Source organism: Eleutherodactylus coqui, chromosome 13 (genome assembly GCF_035609145.1).
Source record: "Eleutherodactylus coqui strain aEleCoq1 chromosome 13, aEleCoq1.hap1, whole genome shotgun sequence".
NCBI lineage: Eukaryota > Metazoa > Chordata > Amphibia > Anura > Eleutherodactylidae > Eleutherodactylus > Eleutherodactylus coqui.
This window is the reverse complement of record NC_089849.1, coordinates 57,721,703-57,743,343: the sequence shown is the minus strand read 5'-3', so window position 1 is coordinate 57,743,343 and position 21,641 is coordinate 57,721,703. Positions and strand designations below refer to the sequence as shown.

The following is a 21,641-nucleotide window of genomic DNA, read 5'->3' as shown; positions in this document are numbered from 1 at the left end:
GCCACCTGAGGCCCTAAAAGTGGTCCGTCCCCCCCCCCCCCCCCCTTGACCAATACAAAGGCTCTCAGAGGCTCTCAGAGGCTCCTTGTGTGTAGTGACCTCTTTCTTCGCTTATGTAGAGCTTGTTGACCACTAGACGCCTCTGCGACACAATCAAAGACATTTCACCTAGCTAACAGAGTTAGACCTACTGCACATGGGCGCTTTTGCATTGCGAAATCCGGAGCAGAATTCTGTCTCCGGATTCTGCAGCAAATTCAGCCCATAGCATGCTATGAGAAAACACAATTTCCTGCCCAGGAGCGGAAATTGACATGCGATTTTTCGCTCGTGGGAAAAAAAAATCGCAGCATGCTATGATTTCGTGCAGGCTACGCATGGCTGGTTTCCATTGAAGTCAATGGAAGCCATCCGTCCCGTGGCCATACTGCACTCATCATTGCAGAATGGCTGCAGGAGCCGCGTCATCCCCTCAGCGATGGCGCAACGCCATCTCAACTGCGCATGTGCCGGACGGTGCTCCAGTCTGCACATTCGCAGCAGAGGAATCTGTGTCATTGCTATAGCTATGCTGCGGCATGCTCTGTACTCTGCATGTGCCGGCCGGCACATTCGCAGAGGAGGAGAAGACGCCGGACAGGTAAGCTGGGGTCACCGGCCGGGCACCGCTGTGGGAATCCCACATGCGGGGTCCGAGCGGCCGGTGCGCAAGGGGCCTTAGAGAAGGCACCATTTTGGAATACGAGAAGCTGGATGGTCGTATCAATGAATTGCCCGCCACATGGGCCGTTCTGACCAGACTCTTAGGGGGTGTTGGTACCAGTGGATGTGTGAGGGCACACAAGGTGACCGGGCTCAGGACGCCCTCAAGAGGCCACCAGTAGGGGGGATCATCTGATTGTCTGACAAGCACGAGCAACTCCAACTATTTATTTCACCAGAGACAGGTGGTGCCATCTTTACAGGCTCCTGTGGCTGTTGTAAACATTTCCAGGCGTACCTGAAGGACATTTGGTCTCACTTCGCCCATTACGTGTACTGCCTTTGACACCGACCATCTCTTCTGTTTGCAGTGGTGTCGTGAATGATGAAACTGTACTGCTACAGCGTTGAACCAGCTTATTTTGGGCGCTGGTAATGGCCATGTTCATGGCAGGAGACTTAAGGGTGAGCGCCCCAATCCTGCCTTTACTGTGGAGCGGCACACTGCCCCCACTGTTGGTGTGATGGTCTGGTGGTCTAGAGGGGGTGGGGGGTTGGTGGGCGCATCGCATACTACAGCCGGCCACCCCAATAATGGTACAAGGGACAATGACAGCTCAATGATATGTTCAGGACCTTCTGCAGCCACATGTGTTGCCTCCTATGGCAGGGCTTTCAAAAGGCATTTTCCAACCAGATAATGTTCGGCTGCACATTGCAAGTGTGTCATAGGAATACCTCCACTACATTGCCACACTTCCATGGCTTGCTTGGTCACCTAATTTATCGCCAATAGAACAAATACAGGAGCATCAAGGACGCCAGCTTTGACATCCTCCGTATTTTCAAGAGCTAGATGCTCAGTTACAGCAAATGTGGACCGGTATGTCGCAGGATACCATACAGAACTTGTAAGCCTCCATAGCTGCCTGTATCACGTTACATTAGAAGTAGAAGTGGCCCAGCAGGGTACTAACGCCTCCCTTCAAGGGGTCAGTTCTCTGCAATAACTTCTTCTTTTGCTCTAATATTGTAATCATTACTTATATCAACGTTACAGTCACACATAGAAAGTCAAATTCCATTCTGACCACTCCTTCTAGGGGAGGGATGTTTTTGGCAATCGGTGTATACACAACCATAGAGGTAAAGGGCAAAGTTATGTCAACTGTTCCATTTATCAGACTGTAAAAAGTGAGGGCTTACATCCACTCTAAAATCTTCTGGATTACGCTCTTCTGTGTGCTTGGCCAGTTCTCTTTCGTGTTTCCTACAATCCTCCTGTAATATACCATAGATTATTAACACATCTTCCTGCACCTCCCCATACATTCACAGTGTTGGCAGGATGCAGTTTCTGCACAGCACTGTAAAAATAGGTTAGGGGCATAGAAATTGTGCCCATTCCATCCACATTGGCTGGCTGCTGTAATTGCCAGGATTGGCCCCTCAGATGTTGTGGTCAATACTGATCACAGCCCCTAAGGGGTTTTAGAGAAGGAGGGAGCTTCCTCTCTAAACCCCTCAACACAATTGTAAAGTGTCAGTGAGTTGTCATGGCAGTTGGGGGCCTAACACATTCCCCCCAGGTCTGCCATGCATGAGACAGGCATAGTACACTACAGTATAGAAGTATTTCATTGTGTTATATTGAAGCAATATTGTGCACAAGACCCTTAGTGAAAATATTTAAATAAAATGTATAGAAATAAATCCTACATTTAAAAAAGCTAAACAAATGTTTTACTAGAGAAAATAATTGTGAAGTGTTTTGGTATATTTAACCCTCATGTGATACCATGGGGTCTGTTTGGCCCGAGGCTTATTTATTGCAGTCCTGCACTTTGAATCCGGTAACACACGAGGGTTAAAGGGGTTTTCCAGGAATTTACTATTGGTGATCTATACTCGGTGCAACCTAGCTGGACATCTGCATCAGGGTCAGAGCCAGAAGAGTAATAGAAGGCTTTGCTCTCATTGAAATGAGTGAAAGCGGTGCCATCTATTACGGCTCTTACCCCAATATAGACATCTGGCTTCTCTACACTAAAGACCCATTTACACGCAAAGATGATCGCTCAAAATTTATTCAAGAGATATTTGAATGACAGTTTGAGCGATCATTTTGCAAAAACTACTAATGGGTACTAATGCCCATTAGTAGATTATTAGCTTCATTTGCATATAAATGAGGCTCCTTTCGCTGTATGTAGATAACAGCAGGTGCTCTGTTATCTGCATACAGTTCCATTGTTCTCCTGCGGGACAGCAGCTGAAAACAATGTTATCAGCGCTCCCGCGGCAAATCACAGCTAGTGGTCCCTGCTATCAGCTGGCCAACCGAACAATGGTTTTTATGCTGAACTAAAAATCATTGTTTGGCTGAAAAGCTAACGATAGTAGCATTTACACGCAACTATTATTGCTCAAAAAACATCATTTGAACGATAATTGTGTGTAAATGGGCCTTAACAGCAGGCCACAAGATCAGCTGACTAGTACCACTGCTAAGGATTCCTGCCAATCCACTTCTAATGACTTATTAGGTCATCAATAGTAAAGCCCCGGAATACCACTTTAATGATGATACAGCATCCATAACGACCCATACTTTAAAATGACCCTTACCAGAAACAAAATATCTATTATTTTCCTCCAGCCTCCTGATAAAAAAAAAATAATTGAAAATGCTACGAAATAAAACTGAATCCTCCCACAAAAACAGAGCTTCAAGGCGGCATCAGAAAACCGTATATCGGCCGGGTTTTTACACCCCGGCCGATATACGGTGTCCCTCTCTGCAGGGGGAGCAGGCTGGAAGAGCCGGGAGCAGGAACTGAGCTCCCGCCTCCTCCCCACCCCCTCTCCGCCCCTCGCCACTATTTGCAATGGGAGAGGGGGGATGGGGCAGAGGTAAGTTTGTTTGCGGTCTGAGGGACCGCCCAAAGATAGGACATGCTGCGATGTAGGAAATAATGATCGTTCCTGTATATGACCCCATTCAAAAGAATGGAGTTCATAATTATGCAAGATTTGTGCGTCTCACAACACACATCGCGTGTGATATACATATTTTTTCCTCGGTTGTGAGAAAGTGGCCTAAGGGCTATGCACTTTGCATCCAGTTTATTTTATTGCTCCAGTATATCCAAATTTCAATAAGAAGAAGGTTTCTGATTAGTAGTGATTTAATACTGTTTAGTGTCTACAGCTCCCTTGTAGCCTTTAACCCTGAAGACACCAACAATCCCTGTGTAGTCTAATGCTGGCGTCCTACTCCTTTCCTTCTGCCTAGTCATTTTAGCTGACCCACCCTTGTATATGTAGTAAGATATTGTTCACACTTGTGCTTTTATCTGAGTTTTAGATTTCTGTTTCTCTGTCCCATTCATGAAGCAGAGAAATGGAAGGGAAACTGAAATAAACTGAGCAGCGGTTGTGTGTAGTCTAACCATATAGACTCACAGGAGTTGTAGGCAAAACAATATTAGCAGATATCATAATCAAGCCTCGTTAGAAAGTTGCTTTATTTTGCATTTTAGTTGCATTGTAGCAATTAAAACTGAGATGGCAAATTGGACTTGGCTCAGAATTTTTAAGGCTTCTCGATTTACTTTTATTGGAGAATGATATTGCAGGGTAAACACTGGTATATAAGTTAAGCAAAAGAAAAAAAATATCCATGCAACTCACCATTTTAATCCACTTCTTTTGCTCTTTAATTGGCTGTGTCTGTCCTATGAATGTATACAGTTTTCTGCGTTCTATCTTTTGCAGTATTTCTGCAGCGTCACCCCCCGTGTGTAGAATCTGCAGAAAGATATTATCTAGGATAGAGAGAGAGAGGGTTGAAGATTGTGACAGAAAGTACAGTCAAACCTCTAGTTTCGTTGGTAATCTGCCCGAAAGCAATCGGCCAAACTTGAAACCAATGAAACTCGAGGCAATTATTTCCATAGGAATCAATGTAAATCCAATTAATTTGTTCTAGACATTCCAAAAATACACACCAAACCACATCTTATGGAGAATAAATATAGTCTTTAATGCCAAAAGCAATAACAATAATGAATATAAAAGACTACTGTAAAAAAATAAATGAACATTTAACATGTTATTGAACATGTTACTGTGTTTTATCTGTGTTGTTACATAGGACTGCAGGTCACATCTACTATATCATCTGCCCTTAGCGTTATCACTGTGTTCTCTGTGCTGTTACATAGGACTGCAGGTGACCTCGTTATCTGTCCTCCATGTTATCACTGTGTGTTATCTGTGGTGTGACTTAGGACTGCAGGTGACATCACTGTGTTATCTGGGTAAACATGGCCACTTACATTACACTACACTACTGTTTTACTAGCGCCCACAGCAACGCTGTAGAAGGGTGGGTAGCGTTCCAGCATCAGGAGGAGGAGGAGATGCTAAGCAGGAGATCACATGGGCCAGCGGCCGCCAATGAAATTAGAAGCAGCCAGTGAAACTAGAGGTGAAATTCTGGTTTGGAAAATCAGTGAAACTGGAAACCGGCTAAATTAGAAGACAATAAGTTTGTTCTCACATATTAACCCAGCTCCTGGTAAGTCTCTGTTCACACACAATAAACTGCAACAGAACATGACACAGATCACAGGTTACACAGCAAGCTGACACAAAACTGACAGGGTATAAATGAATAAACAGACTTGAACCACAAGGCACAGATCACACAGCAAGCTGCAACAGCACACAGATAGCCAGCTCAATCAATTAACCCTGTGAGGGCTGTGCTGCTAGGATGCTTAGAACTACAGATCCCAGCAGCACACGTAATATGTAGTTTATGTAATACTACAGTCTATAACTGCCCCCAACTTCCCTCACCAATCATCGTAAACTAAGCCCTACAAATGAATCACATGTGAGCTGGCTGTCTTCTTCCATATCATCCACGTAGGCAGGTATAGTATATTCAGGTTAATTTTCATAACCCTAACTACTATAAGTAGGATCAGTTCAAACTCTGCCACTTGTCTGTAAAAAAGCTTCAAGTGGAAATGTATCAGTTATCTTCATGTAAACTCACCTGTGAGCTTGGTGTAGGCAACCATGTCACCCACTGAGCCAGAGATTGTATAGTCCTTCCCATTGGATCCTTTTATCTTTATATGTGGATCAGCTTTCAAGAAAGCATCTGTAATCCTAGATCATGAAAAGAATGGTTTAAAGGGGTTGTCCCGCGGCAGCAAGTGGGTCTATACACTTCTGTATGGCCATATTAATGCACTTTGTAATATACATTGTGCATTAATTATGAGCCATACAGAAGTTATAAAAAGTTTTTTACTTACCTGCTCCGTTGCTAGCGTCCTCGTCTCCATGGTGCCGACTAATTTTCGCCCTCTGATGGCCAAATTAGCCGCGCTTGCGCAGTCCAGGTCTTCTCCTGTTCTCTATGGGGCTCCGTGTAGCTCCGTGTAGCTCCGCCCCGTCACGTGCCGATTCCAGCCAATCAGGAGGCTGGAATCGGCAATGGACCGCACAGAAGAGCTGCGGTCCACGGAGGCAGAGGATCCCGGCGGCCATCTTCACAGGTAAGTATAGAAGTCACCGGAGCGCGGGGATTAAGGTAAGCGCTCCGGTGAGCTTTCTGTACGTCCCTGCATCGGGGTTGTCTCGCGCCGAACGGGGGGGGGGGGGGGGGGTTGAAAAAAAAAAAAACCCCGTTTCGGCGCGGGACAACCCCTTTAAGTTAATTAAGGAAAACTGCACACACATAGTGATATCAGTGCTTGAAAGTTTGTGAGCCCTTCAGAATTTTTCATATTTCTGCTTAAACAATATTTGACCTGAAACTACAGCAGATTTTCACACAAGTCCTAAAAGTACATAAATAGAACCAAATCAAACAAATGAGTCAACAATATTAGACTTAATCATTTATTTATTAAGAAAATGATCCAATATCACATGTCTGTCAGTGGCAAAAGTATGTGAACCTTTAGGATTGAACGTGAAATTAGGGTCAGGTGTTTTAAATCAATGGGATGACAATCGGAAGTGAGTGGGTGATCTGATCTGTTATATTTAAAGAACTGGGATCTATCTTCTAGTCTCATCTTCACATCACACGTTTGTGGAAGTGTATAATAGCATGAACAAAGGAGAATTCGGAGGACATCAGAAGTAGAATTGTTGATGCTCATCAGGCTAGAAAAGGTTACATAAAGACTTTGGACTCCATCAAGTCATAGTCAGAGAGATTGTGTACAAATGGAAAAAATTCAAAACCATTATTACCCTCCCCAGGAGTGGTCAACCAACAGAGATCTCACAAAGAGTAAGGCATGTGATCATCTGTGAGGTCAGGAAGGAACCCAAGGTAACCTCTAAGCAACTAAAAGCCTTTCTCACATTCGATAATGTTATTGTTCATGAGTCCACCATCAGGAAGACGCTGAACAATGGTGTGCATGGCAGGAGTGCAAGGAGAAAGCCGCTGCTCTCCAGAAAAAAACATTGCTGTCCGTTTGTAGTTTGCTAAAGATCACTTGGACAAGTCAGAAGGCTATTGGAACAATGTTTTGTGGACGAAGGAGACCAAACTAGAACTTTTTGGCTTAGTTGAGAATCATTATATTTGGAGAAATAAAAAGCCCGCTGCATTGCAGCATAAAAGCCTCATACCATCAGTGAAACGTGGTGGTGGTAGTACCAGGGTTTGGGCTTGTTTTGCTGCACCTGGGCCAGGACGGCTTGCCATCGTTGATGGAACAATAAATCCTGAATTATACCAGCACACTCAAAAGGAAAATGTCGGGACATCTGTCCATGAGCTGAATTTCAATAGAACGTGGGGCAGCAAGACAACAACCCAAAGTCTACAAGTCGTTGTACAAAAGAATGGTTAAAGAAGAATAAAGTTAAAGTTTTAAAATGCCAAAAACAAGGTCCTGACCGTAATGCTATAGAAATGTTCTGGAAGGACCTGAAACTATCAGATCTTGGGAAGAAACCCACCAACATAACAGAGCTGAAGCTGTTTAATATGGAGGAATGGGCTAAAATTCCTCCAAACTGATGTGCCGAACTAATCAACAATTACTGGAAACCCTTACATGCATTTATTGCTGTACAAGGGGGTCACACCAGATACTGAAAGAAGAGGTTCACATACTTTTGCAAATTACGCTCATGTGAAATTGGATTATTTTCCTCAATAAATAAATGACTAAGTCTACTATTTTTGACTCATTTGTTTGATTTGGTTCTCTTTATCTATTTTTAGGTGTTCTCTGAAAATATGATGTTTTATGTCAAATATAACCAAAACTATGAAAAATTCTGAGGGGTTCACAAACTTTAAAGGACCATAAACTGTATTCTAGTCCTATACACTGAAGTTTTTTTTACATGCATTTAGAACTGTGATTTACAGGAGTTAAACTGATAGATACATGGGATGGGCAGACATTGTGCAGCATTAGGGCGCCCACCCACTGGCGTTTTTTTTTTCCCTGCGAAATTCGCAGCATTTTTTTTTCTCCTGGGGTCTATGGGACTTGTAATGTTAAAATCGCGATCGCACAAAATCGCAATTTACCGCGAGTCCCATAGACCCCTGCAGAAAAAAAATGCTGCGAATTTCGCAGGGAAAAAAAAACGCCAGTGGGTGGGCGCCCTTAGATGGGCCTAGAGGGAAAGAGGCCCATTTTTGCTACTGGATGCTCTAAAATGCATATCCTTAGAGGCTCTGTGATTGGCTAATCTGCTCAGGGATGGTGCGATAATACAATGACTGTATGCCTTAAATCTTAAAGGGGTTGTCCCGCGCCGAGAGTGCTTACCTGAATCCCCGCGCTCCGGTGACTTCTTACTTACCTGCTGAAGATGGCCACCGGGATCTTCACCCTCGGTGGACCGCAGGGCTTCTGTGCAGTCCATTGCCGATTCCAGCCTCCTGATTGGCTGGAATCGGCACGTGACGGGGCGGAGCTACAAGGAGCCGGCATCCAGCACGAGCGGCCCCATTGAGGAAAGAAGAAGACCCGGACTGCGCAAGCGCGTCTAATTTGGCCATTAGACGCCGAAAATTAGACGGCCTCCATGGAAACGAGGACGCTAGCAACGGAGCAGGTAAGTGAAAAACTTCTTATAACTTCTGTATGGCTCATAATTAATGCACAATGTACATTACAAAGTGCATTAATATGGCCATACAGAAGTGTATAGACCCACTTGCTGCCGCGGGACAACCCCTTTAATTGTGAGAATAACTCTTTATCACCTATCCACAGTATAGGTGCTAAGTGTTTGATAGGTGGGGGTCTGATTGCTGAAATTGCCACAATCACGGGAATGGGGATCTCATGTCCCCCATTTAAATTTAGCAGAAGTTGAGAACGTGCAGTGTTGCTCTATTTAAACTCTATGGAACCCAATAGAGTTAAGATTATTTTTACATAATGAATGGGTAAAGGGGAGTTTTTAACCCCTTCCCGCCCCATGACGTAAGGGTACGTCATGGGAGGCGGGTACTTCCCGCAAAATGACATACCCTTACGTCATGGGGATAGCGCGAGATCATAGCAAATCTCGCGCTATCCCGCAGCGGGAGCCGGCTGTCACTCGTAGCCGGCGTCCCGCTGCAACAGCGGGGGGGATTGGAGATGCCCCCCCGCGCTGTTAACCCCTTCCCTGCCGTGATCTAAGTAGATCGCGGCAGGGAAAGGGTTCACAGAGGGAGCGCGCTCCCTCTGTGTCTCCAGCCGGGCTCTCGTGATGTTATCGCGAGAGCCCGGCTGGTTGCTATGGCAACAGGACGCCGGATACCGGCGTCCTGTACTGCCATAGCCTATGATTGCTATAGTAAGCGATAAGGCATGGCAGGGAAGAAGTCCTGCCATGCATTATCGCAGCGATCTGAAGTGCTACAGTAAAAGTCCCTCAGAGGTACACGTGTAGTGCGAATGTTTTTACACGTGTAAAAATGCCCGTATGACTGAGCCCTTACAGATAATGATGCAACCTGCAGACCAAAGTTCACATATGTGTGGAAGTGGACTGAGGGGTTTATTTTCTAGTTCTTCTAAAGGAACTTACATTATTTCAATGGCGTTGGCAGTTCTATGCTGGCATACTCGTTGATGCAGACTGTACCGTGTGTAGAAGAAATCGTACATATTCCAGACCTCCTAAATAATGGTGGAAACAGGGAGAATGACAGGTTCATTATGCTGATAAGTAACTGATATACTTATATATTAAGTTATACAACAACCCTTTTTTCATAACTCTTAATAGTAGAGATGAGCAAGCAAACTAGTCGAGCGAGTAGTGCCTTATGCGAGTACCTGCCCACTCGTCTCAAAAGATTTGGGTGCCGGCGGGGAGCGGCAGGAGAGAGCGGGGAGGAACAGGGGGGACAATCTCTCCCTCACTCTCTCCCCCCTGCTCACTCCCGCAACTCACCGCTCTCCTCCGCCAGCACCCGAATCTTTTGAGATGAGCGGGCAGGTACTCGCATAAGGCACTACTCGCTCGAGTAGTTTGCCTTAGCGAGTACGCTCTTTCATCTCTAGTTAATAGCTATCCAACTTGAAAAATAAATGAATAACCTAAATAATTACTCGCACGTCTCATGTGTCCATTATTGCAGTTTCTGAGTGTCTTAGCGGCACCCTCGTTTACACATGCCACTTCTGAAAACTGGGTGCTCCACTAGTACCAATGAGGATACTACATCTTTTGTTTACCTGCTTGGTCATTCCTACATCAAAACCCTGCCATCCCTATTAAGTTTTAACTACAGAATTCACACAATGGAGAAAATTTACTAAGACCGGCATTTCAAACCCCGATCTTACGGTAGTATAACTCATAGCAGCACAAGATGCACCAACACAGAAGTCCATGCCATCTAGGAGCCGATGTGGACTTCTAGTGTAATTTATGCCACACATTGGACAGCACACAGAGGACGTTTCTTTTTTGCTGTCCAATGTGAGTTATGCTTGGCCGTCTCAATGCAGCTTAAAGTTTCATAAACTTCCCAGCCCAAAAGCCTATAGATCCAGAGATTTTAACATTCTGCTGAGGGGCATCTGCGAGACCTGGGACTCTCTATCCGGTGAACTAGCACCCTCACCCAATACACCTCTAAGCCTACTCCCGTTCTGCATTAAGCAACCAAAGATCTGGATTTCAGAATATTTGTGGAACACCTTTGAAAGTCGATCGATTTATGACCTACAAGTCATCATACATAAAGAGCCTAATACCATAATAAATACACTAGTTCCGCAAAGTAAGTTTCAGGAGCTTCACATCGTGCACCTATCAGATTCAATTTCAAACTTTAAAATAGATTACCCGTCTTCAAGACCCATGACAGAATTTGAAAGACTGATAAATACCCAAAACAAAGAGGCCAGGAAAATATTGAATCTGAGTAAAATTTGTACAACAAAGAGCACCTTAACTAGGCCAACTTACATCTCATCATGGGAGAAGGAGCTAGACATAAAAATAACAGGCGCGGAACCTAAAATAATATTTAAGACTTCATATGGTATCTCCCCGTGTGTCCGTCTCCAAGAAAACCACTATAAACTGCTCGCCAGATGGTATAAAACCCCAGAGTGGTTGTTTATCTACAAACTTACAGAGTCAGATAAGTGCTGGAGATGTCAAGAGCATACAGTCATTCTTACACATCTGGTGGAACTGCAAAAAAATCAAACCCTTTTGGGTAGAAGTAGAGAGAGAAATTGCAACGATTCTCAAAAAAACATTTCAGCTATCCCCTGACGTATTAATATTAGGCAGACCAAATAAGACATTCAACCCCCTAAAAGACAAACTAATCTCCTTCATGATAGCAGCAGCAAAAGCTCTAATTCCCCTTCATTGGGGTTGCTCAACCACCCCATCTATAAAGATGTGGAAAGATAAGCTAAGTCAAATCCACGAATTTGAAGAACTACTCAGCTGGACAAACGCAACTTATACTACATTTTTCGAAGTCTGGTCACCCTGGATAACCCACAGTCTGAGCACCAAAATAGGCACCTAGACACTCAGGGACAGGATCCCACAATTGTCAAACTACTTTCTTATACTCACTTCATTACACCACATCCTACTGAGTGGGATAACGGGACGAAATGAAATAGCTACACTTCCAAAAAGTGCGTTAATACTTACACCTGGAGATCAAACATAAACCTTCACACTAATTTTGGCTTCAAAGGAAAACGAACCTGTAAACTCTGGCAGAAATTTTGCACAACAAATTTTACTTGCAAAGTTGAAGATTGCTGTTAAACTTATAAGCTTTAGGCCGAATGCAGATGGCAGTTTGTGAATTGCTCCCAAGATTCTCAGGCACAACTCGCATTAGACAGCACATGGACACCCTATCCGTATGCTGTCAGATGTGCGGGACACCACATATTGCAAGTCCTGTTCTTTTGTGAGACTTGCACTGTAATAGTCGGGATCCAGATAAGAAAGAGTTAACACAAGACAGATGGTGGATGCCATAAAATGGAGGGCGGAAGTATGCCTAATAAAGGCAAGGAAATTAAACAGCAGTTTGTGTAGAAAGAAGCTTACAGCGCTTGTGTGACAATGTAGCAAATTGTAACTAATCAGCTCGTATATAGACAAGGAAAAAGAGAAAAAATGTATAGGTTGTATCAGCCTTGTATATAAAAAAGTGTATGCCCCGCTGTGTTTTGCGCTCAGAATTTGGATTTTATTCCTCATTGCTTACACCAGTCAGTGCTTACAGAAATAAACTCCTATGCTTCCTGAAGAATCTGTCTTGGTGCCTTGAATCTCACAATGGCACAAGGTAGAACATGCAGCAATTTTTTAAACTCCGACCATTGGTCCAAGAGAAAAATTGCTTGTGTGCATGAACACTTTCAAATGAATGGTGGTTTTTTCCCATGCGAGTTCCATCCATATCGAAATTGGATGGTACTCATACAAGAATATCACTCCTGTGCATGAGATCTTCATGTTCTTGAAAATAAAATCACTTGGCTAAGTAAAAACATTATTACCACATAAAATGAAATATATTAGATTTGACAAATGGGGCTGCATCCTGAAGACTGGAACAGCCTGTGTCCTTAAAAGGGTTTTCCCAACTTTGACACATATGGCATGTTGACACACAGAGAATGCATGGAGAGGTGACAACTCTCTCGATTTACTTCTACAGCATGTGAGTTATGGAAGCAGCCAAACATGGCTGCCTGGCTGTTTCCATACCTCCCTCCCATTGTAGTTGATGGGGATTGCTGTGCGCATGCATGGTCTCTCCATTCCAACCTTGATAAAAGAACAGGCTGATTGGGGGCCCCTATTCTCCATGTAGCTTTAGGCCCCAAGGTTGTAAATATTAGACATTTATGGCATATCCCGTTAATATGCTATAAATGTCTGTGTTGGAAATACCGGGGATTAAGGCGGCAGTAACATTTCCTGCTCCCTGAATATATTTTCTGATGTAAAAGACTTACCTTGTCTCTGATACAAATGTGCTTCTTATTGTCATATTCACAGACTCTAGCAAATGCAAAAAATCGCTTATAATCAAAGTTATTTTTCAAACCCAGGTGATGGCAATCTCTAAAATAAAGCGAAAAATGATGGTTAATTAACAGAAGTTTAGACCTGACAACACAGTTTACATATCGCTATAATGTCATTGTTTGTACAGCCCCTACATAGGACTTCGCACATTTTCTTTCAAACTGCATGAAAGTCTTAAGGGGCTTTTACATAGGAACACGTGAATAGAGTGAATGGAGGCGGAGCCGACTTGGGATCGTTCTGGCCCTCCCACCTTCATTCACAGTAAACAGGCAGTCATTCATAAATAAACAACTGCCTGTTTAGACGGTCCGATCCGTTGTTCAGTTTTATGCATGCAGAAACTAAATGACAAACAAGAAGCAAACAAATTCTCATTCGTCGTTCTGTCGGCACATGCATTTACACTGAAGGATAATTGTTCAGATTCCCACTGGATGCGACAATCTGAACTATTTATCGGCCCGTGTGAAAGGAAGCTTGTGCTTATCTCCTTCTATACGACCTTTGTATTTCTTACCCTCTTTTTTGTGGTTGTGCGTGCTTGTTGTCAAATTGAATTCAAATGATACATGGGGCACATAGGTATGGCGATATATATCCTCTTTCTTCCTTTGTGAGATTATTTGCTAAATGATTTATGCTGTGTGGAGTAAACTCCATTTGTTTCATGATGCCTTAGAGCGATTTTTTGGGCCTGGACAAACAAAAATGGCCACACCGCTTCTCTGACTGCCTGATGTACACTGTGCATTAGTATGTCTAAAGCTTTTTTCCCACGAGAGTATATTGGCCGCCATTTTCACGGCCGGCCAATATACGCTACAATGTGAGGTGTAAAAACTCATGAACGGGCGCACAAATGTAATGTTTGGCGAGAATGAGGTCCTGGCTAGATCTTTTGGCATAGACAATGGCAATAGGGCAATACTGACAGAATCTTCAAGAGTGAACGACCATTTGGCTTTGTCTCCCTTGGAAGATCTGGAGATTATCAATGTTTCCTGTATTAGACTGAGCTCTAATCATATCAACCTCCTCAGGAAAGGTCTCTCATTTGTTCCGACAACTAAATACAACATTTTCAGTTGGGTTAAAGATATTTTTCTGTTTACGAGAAAACTTTGCTGGGCCAGATTCTTCAATTTTCATAACTGGAAACAATGCGAAGAGTTAAGTATTGAAATAGGGGATTTTCCACATGTACAAATGCTTGGTGAACTGTGGGGTGAAGGACCATTTACAAACCTCAAACCCAGAAGCACTAAAGCTCCACCAGTGGAGGATTACACTCATTATAGGTATCTTTGAATGGATGGTCATTTCAAAATTGAAGGCACTTGGCCCTTTTAGGCAGACTAGGGGCTCCAACTTGTCTAAAACAGAAACACGAGCATTACATAAATTAGAGAAGGATGGTAACATCATAGTAAAACCCTCTGATAAAGGGGGGAATGTAGTGCTAATGGACCGTTTTGGATTACATTAAGATGTGTTGTCGTATTCCAGATGACAGGAATAGCTATTGTATATTGACTCATGACCCAACTGATACGTTCCTTAAGGATTTAACAAACATATTGTCGGAAGCCAACGATTGTGGCCTTCTAGGAAGGGGTGAATACTCCTTCATGCTTCCACTGAAACCAAAATTGGCCACTTTCTATTGTCTGCCAAAAGTGCACAAAGGTACATCACCATTATGTGATCGACCGATTGTATCAGGAGTAGGCAATTTGACACAAAATATTACTGTGTACATAGACCGTATCTTCAGGCCTTTTGTGGAGTCATTGCCATTATTTGTACAAGATATGACTGATGTCATCCGCAGACTTAACAGATTAATGGTAGCAGATGATACTTTTTTGGCCAGCCTCGATGTGAAGGCTCTCTATAGCTTTATTCCTCACCAGAAAGGATATGGGGCTGTGGAATATTTCTTGAGCCAAAGGGGTATACATCTAGGTGAGCATAATACATTTCTGATGAGGCTACTTACATTTGGACCTGAATGCAGGTTTCTATTTAATGGCAGGCTGCACCACCAGCTATTGGGCACTGCGATGGGTAGCCTCTGTGCCCTTGCATATGCTAATCTGTTCCTGGGCTGGTGGGAGAGCTGCTCAGTGTTTACAGAAACTAATGAAATATGTTACATTGTGGTTGCGGTATCATGATGACATTTTCATCCTCTGGCACGGTGGAATTGTTTGAAAGCTTTGTCAATCATCTTAATATCAATGATCTAGGTTTATCCTTCACATTCGAAATAAAGAAGGATGCTCTGACCTTTCCTGATCTTACTATAATGAAGGACATTGATGGCTCTATTTCAACAACAATATTTCATAAACCCAGTGCAACAAACGGCCTGTTGAGGTACGAGAGCCATCATCCTAAGCCACTGTGTAAAGGTATCCCATAGGATCAGTTTCTGAGAGTTAAAGGGGTTGTCCCGCGAAACAAAGTTGGGGTATACACTTCTGTATGGCCATATTAATGCACTTTGTAATATACATTGTGCATTAATTATGAGCCATACAGAAGTTATTCACTTACCTGCTCCGTTGCTAGCGTCCTCGTCTCCATGGTGCCGTCTAATTTTCAGCGTCTAATCGCCCGATTAGACGCGCTTGCGCAGTCCGGTCTTCTCCCTTCTGAATGGGGCCGCTCGTGCCAGAGAGCTGCTCCTCGTAGCTCCGCCCCGTCACGTGTGCCGATTCCAGCCAATCAGGAGGCTGGAATCGGCAATGGACCGCACAGAAGACCTGCGGTCCACCGAGGGTGAAGATCCCGGCGGCCATCTTCGCAAGGTAAGTAAGAAGTCACCGGAGCGCGGGGATTGGGGTAAGTACTATCCGTTTTGTTTTTTTAAACCCCTGCATCGGGTTTGTCTCGCGCCGAACGGGGGGCTATTGGAAAAAAAAAAACCCGTTTCGGCGCGTGACAACCCCTTTTGAAAGAAACTGCTCTAAGGAGGAAGAATTTGAAAAAATGTCATCAGATATAACTCGTAGGGTTTGATAGAATTGAGACCGCGCACCAACATGCCTGATCTCAGACCAGAAGCGACCTCTTAGTCCCGAGGGTCAGGAGGATGGTGGAAAATAAGATCCGCATAGTGGGAACTTTTGATCAACAGGTGAGCAATGTCTGGGATATAATACAGCACTACTGGCCAATATTAACAGCTGATTTGACCTTAAATGATAAACTTCCAAGCAAACCACTAATAACTTATAGACAGGGACGAAGTTTATGAAACCACCTTGTCCATAGCCATTTAACTCTACTACCTCCCAGTGATACTTGGGTAAAGTCAACTCCTTTAGTTGGAACATTTAGATGTAGTGGCTGCAAAGTATGCAAATATATTAATAGAAGTTTAACATTCACAAGTGTGGCAACAAGTCAGAATTTCAGCAAACAGGGTTCATTAACTATCACTCAAAATATGTTGTTTATGTAGCCTCACGTACGTGTCCCAAAACTATGTGGGCAACACAGAACAAGAACGGAGGCGTAGAATTCTTACCCACGTAGGGAATATCCGTCGCAATGAGGATTCACCAGTAGCCACACACATGCGTGAGTACCACAATAATAATCTAAAAGAAATATCTGAGATTGGATGGGAGAAGAGGTGATTTAGACAATAAGACCATGAGAAAAGAGGTCCAGTGGATTTTTCTTGACAACTGTCAACCTAGGGGATTGAATGAAACAATATCATTCACACCACTTATTCAATGATTACCTGTCCATGGCTGGCTTTATTTTGGTCTTTTGTTTTCATCTGATATTTACCAATACCATTCTCTTAAATGTTCATTGTTTTTTTTTATTAGATTTTATATGACAGATATTTCCTTCTGTCGTATATTCCATCGGTGATTATACCTACCTGTATACACTTCCTCATACATGCCCATGATGCGATACCTAGTGTCCTCCATTTTTAGCTGCATGGTAGTTATTCCTTGCGGCTTGCTCTGGTAATTTCCACGGATTTGTCATCTGCACTCATTGTGCCATGAGTGGTGTCGGGCTGTATGGAAAGTGATTTGACGCGATCACTACCTGCTGTTTGTGCATAGTTGCTGACCACCAGCACGACCCCTCATAACATGGAGTTGGTCATGTATTCCGCGCATACACAGCTCTGTCTCCATCAGGTTGTGTGTGGGGAGCGCCCTCTTACCAAGGCACTGGGGCACGTCCTGCTGGCACACGGTGCTTATGAGCACTGTGACGTCTGTTTTGGGAGGCTCCCAGCTGACCTGGGAGGGGCATATTTTCTCACTGCCGCTGTGAATGGTTTGACTGGGCTGTGATGTGTGAGGTGGGCGATCCTCATAGTAGGAGGATACTGTTACTTGATTGGTTGGTAGGTGACAAGCCCACAGCACTTGGAGGCGGGCATTGGAGCCTATAAGAGCAGGGATTCTCTGCAGCAAGCTCATTATCAGACTTACCTGCTACCAATAGACAGGCCACTTTGACTCTCTATTCTGCTTGTTATCAGGGCAGTCAGAATGATCTACTAAGTTTTTGTTCACTCAGCCAGATATCAGTGCATGAAGAATGACACATTGGGGTTTGGTGTGTCCTGAGTGCAGCGCTGCAGCCGGTAGGCTGCTGCCGCCTGGGAGAATGCTGCTGGGGACAGTGACAGCGGCCACGTTAAGGGGAGCCCACAGGCACTGCAGCGATGCTAGGGGGAGGCCGTCGCCGGGGACAGTGCAGGCGGCCAGAGTGACAGCAGCCCCAGTAAGGGCAGCCCACAGGCAGTGCAGCGCTGCTGTTGGGAGGGCGCTACCGCCTACAGTCACAGCGGGTCCAGCAGCACACACGCGGTATACTCACGAGGATACCGCTGTGCTGTGCTGAGTGCCAGGACCTGCTGTAAGGCACAGAAATGACAGCCTATCAGGAACAGGGGGCATCACCACCCTGTCAAGCACCAACTATTTTGTCTCCTTATGCACAGTGGGAGAGTCGGCTCCTCCCACTCTCTGCCCCTGGGCGGGGGCTTGAAGTTAAAAGGCTGACAGTGACCTGAGCTCACTGCCAGTTATTGGTTCTGCTAGCCTCTAGTCAGGTCTGTTCCAGTCTGCCTTAGTTGCTTGTCAGTATCCTTGCGTTTGTCTGTGAGCTCCATCTCCAGCCTTGATTTACCTAGTAGTTTTGTTGGTCTGTTACACCTGCCTCTTCTGTCGGCACTCTGTCCCCCGTTAGTTAGTTTCATCTTGGTAGTCGCCAGGTCCCTAGCCAGTACAGGGACTGCCGCCCAGTTGTCCACCTGGGGTTAGCCAGGGCCGAGGCAAGTAGGCAGGGACAGTGGGGTGCGGGAAGTTCAGGGCACCCCATCTGGCGCTCGGGGGGCAGAGTGCCGTAACATAATAACTGGCCCTTAAAACTTTTTTGTCATGAAGGCGATCCGCTCCCTCTCGACCCAGCTGCAAGTCGTGGTCCAGGATTTATCCGCCCGCATGGCGGCCCAGGAGCAGCGGGAAGTGTCACAGGGGCCGGACGCCTCAACCAGCCCAGAACCCAAGTGCCCTCTCCCCGAGGTATTTTCTGGGGAGAGGAACAAGTTTTTTGTTTTCCAACAAGCGTGTCGCCTGTTTTTTCGGATGCGTCCCCGTTCTTCCGGGTCGGAGGCTCAGAGGGTCGGGCTGATAATGTCCCTGCTGCGGGGCTCTGCCCAGACATGGGCCTTTTCCATCCCCGAGGGTTCCTCCTGCCTGCAGTCCGTGGACTCGTTTTTTCAGGAACTCGGGGGTATCTTCGACGAACCGGACCGAGCGGGGTTGGCGGTTTCGCGGTTGCTGGCGTTGCACCAGGGGTCGCTTTGTGTGGAGGATTATTGCTCCAACTTCAGACGCTATGCAGGGGATACTGCATGGAACGATAGCGCTCTGAAGGACGTCTTTTTGCAGGGCCTCTCGGATGCAGTAAAAGACCTGTTGATTTCCCATCCCGTTCCCAGGTCCTTAAGGGAGGCTATGGAGCTAGCGGTGGAGGCAGATAGGAGGCTCAGGTCTAGGAAGCAGGATAGACAGGCCCGTAGGGTCAGGGAGGTCATTTGTCCTGTTCCCTCTTCTTCCGTACCTGTCTCTGTTCCTGAGCCAATGCAGGTGGACCCGCTGGACCCCAAAGAGCGACGCCGGATTCGTTTGGCGCATCATCTCTGCTTCTACTGCGGGAAAGCTGGACATCGGGTGATCACCTGCCCCCTGAGGCTTCAGCGCTCACAGTCCGAACCGGCGGAAGAGCTCCGAGTCCTAGGCGATTGCAAGGAGGTTCGCCTAGGACTTCAGGTACTTCCTAAACTGTTGGTACCTTGTCAGGTTAGATTCCGGAATTTTTCCCGACCCAGGAAGGCATTTATTGATTCCGGAGCAGCCGCTAACCTGATAAGCATGAGTTTCGTTAAACCTTTGATGGCAGAATTTGTGGCGCTGGAGACGCCAATTCATTTTACCAGTATTGATGCTACCCCTCTCTCTACAGGCCTGGTAAGATGGAGGACCCCAGGATTACAGTTCACGGTGGGGGTTCTCCACTCGGAAGAACTGTCTTTCCTGGTCATGGAAAAAATGTCGGTGGATGTGGTGCTTGGTATGCCCTGGTTGGCACTGCACAGCCCCCAATTTGATTGGTCCACCCGGGAATTGACTCATTGGGGATCATCCTGTCATAATCACCTGTCTACCATAGCTGTGTGCTCCGCAGATACTGTGCTCATTCCGGAGTATTTGTCAGACTTTCAGGATGTATTCTCCAGAGAACTGTCCAAGGCTCTGCCTCCTCATAGGGAGTGGGACTGTGGTATTGATCTGATTCCTGACAGTCCCATCCCTAAGGGAGCCATTTTCATTTTGTCAGGCCGTGAGCATGAAGCCCTCAAGTCCTATATCTCGGAGGCTCTGGCCAACCGACATATCCGGCCGTCCAGGTCCCCTGCTGGGGCAGGTCTCTTCTTTGTACAGAAGAAGGACGGGACACTAAGGCCTTGTGTGGATTATCGGGCCTTGAATAAAATAACAGTGAAGAACCAGTGCTCCTTGCCCCTAATTCCTGATTTGTTGAATGAGGTGGTAGGGGCCCACTGGTTCTCCAAACTGGACTTGCGGGGGGCTTACAATTTAATTCGGATTAGAGAGGGAGATGAATGGAAAACGGCGTTCAACACCCCGTTAGGACACTTTGAATGTCTGGTCATGCCGTTTGGACTTTGTAACGCTCCCGCTGTGTTTCAGGGGTTTATGAACACTGTCTTTCACGACTTCCTGGGGGTATTTATGGTCATCTATCTTGACGACATTCTGGTGTATTCTCCTGACTGGGATACACATGTGCAGCACCTGAGGTTGGTTCTGACCCGTTTGCGCGAGTACCAACTTTTTGTCAAGTCCGAGAAATGTACTTTTGGTTCTAAAAAAGTATCTTTCCTTGGTTATGTGATTTCACCCACGGAGATTCAGATGGAGTCTGATAAAGTAGCTGCAATCTCCCATTGGGTCAGACCAGACAACCTTAAGGCTCTCCAGCGGTTTTTAGGTTTTGCAAATTTTTACCGCAAATTCATTAGAAACTACTCTGTTATTGCTCAACCCCTGACCGACCTGACTAAGAAGGGGGCCGACTTGGTAAAATGGTCACCGGCAGCCTTTGAGGCCTTTAGTCAGCTAAAGAGGGCATTTACGACTGCCCCGGTGCTAATACAGCCGGACGCACGACTACCTTTTTTCATTGAGGTAGATGCGTCTGAGGTGGGGACAGGAGCAGTATTGTCGCAGGAGGTCAGTGGGAGATCTGGGTATAGCCCGTGCGCGTTCTTCTCGCGGAAGTTTAATTCAGCAGAACGCAACTACGACGTGGGTAACCGTGAATTACTGGCTATCAAATGGGCTTTGGAAGAGTGGCGACACCATCTTGAAGGTGCTAGACACCCAATTACCGTGTATACTGATCATAAGAATCTGGTATATCTCGCCAATGCTAAAAGACTCACAGCTCGTCAAGCCAGGTGGGCGTTGTTCTTCGCCAGGTTTAATTTCGTCGTGACATATATCCCAGGGGAGAAGAACGTGAAGGCGGACGCCCTATCACGGAGTTTCGGGGTGCCGGAAAGTGAGACTATGACTCCCGAGAATATCTTGGCACCTGGCGTGGTGGTGGCAGCTGTAGAGTCTAACTTTGTCCCCCAACTACAGAATGCCCAGCAGGACGCTCCTTCGGAGGTGCCGGAGGGCAGATGGTTTGTGCCAGAGACCTTACGTCTTCGAGTCATGGACGAATCTCACTCGTCGGTTCTCGCAGGGCATCCAGGGTTTCAGGGG

At 45.5% G+C, this 21,641-nt stretch overlaps 1 protein-coding gene across 1 annotated transcript in view; it reads right to left on the bottom strand.

Moving 5' to 3' along the window:
• The window catches only part of LOC136587970 (deoxynucleoside triphosphate triphosphohydrolase SAMHD1-like), a 75,608-nt gene that overhangs the window by 11,887 nt on the left and 42,080 nt on the right, over positions 1-21,641 (bottom strand). Inside the window, exons 8-12 of the mRNA XM_066586825.1 lie at positions 13,218-13,326; positions 9,787-9,878; positions 5,771-5,886; positions 4,396-4,529; positions 1,909-1,983 (exon numbers count right to left, since the gene is read on the bottom strand). Coding sequence (XP_066442922.1) covers positions 1,909-1,983; positions 4,396-4,529; positions 5,771-5,886; positions 9,787-9,878; positions 13,218-13,326 — 526 coding nt within the window. The remainder of the gene's footprint in view (positions 1-1,908; positions 1,984-4,395; positions 4,530-5,770; positions 5,887-9,786; positions 9,879-13,217; positions 13,327-21,641) is intronic.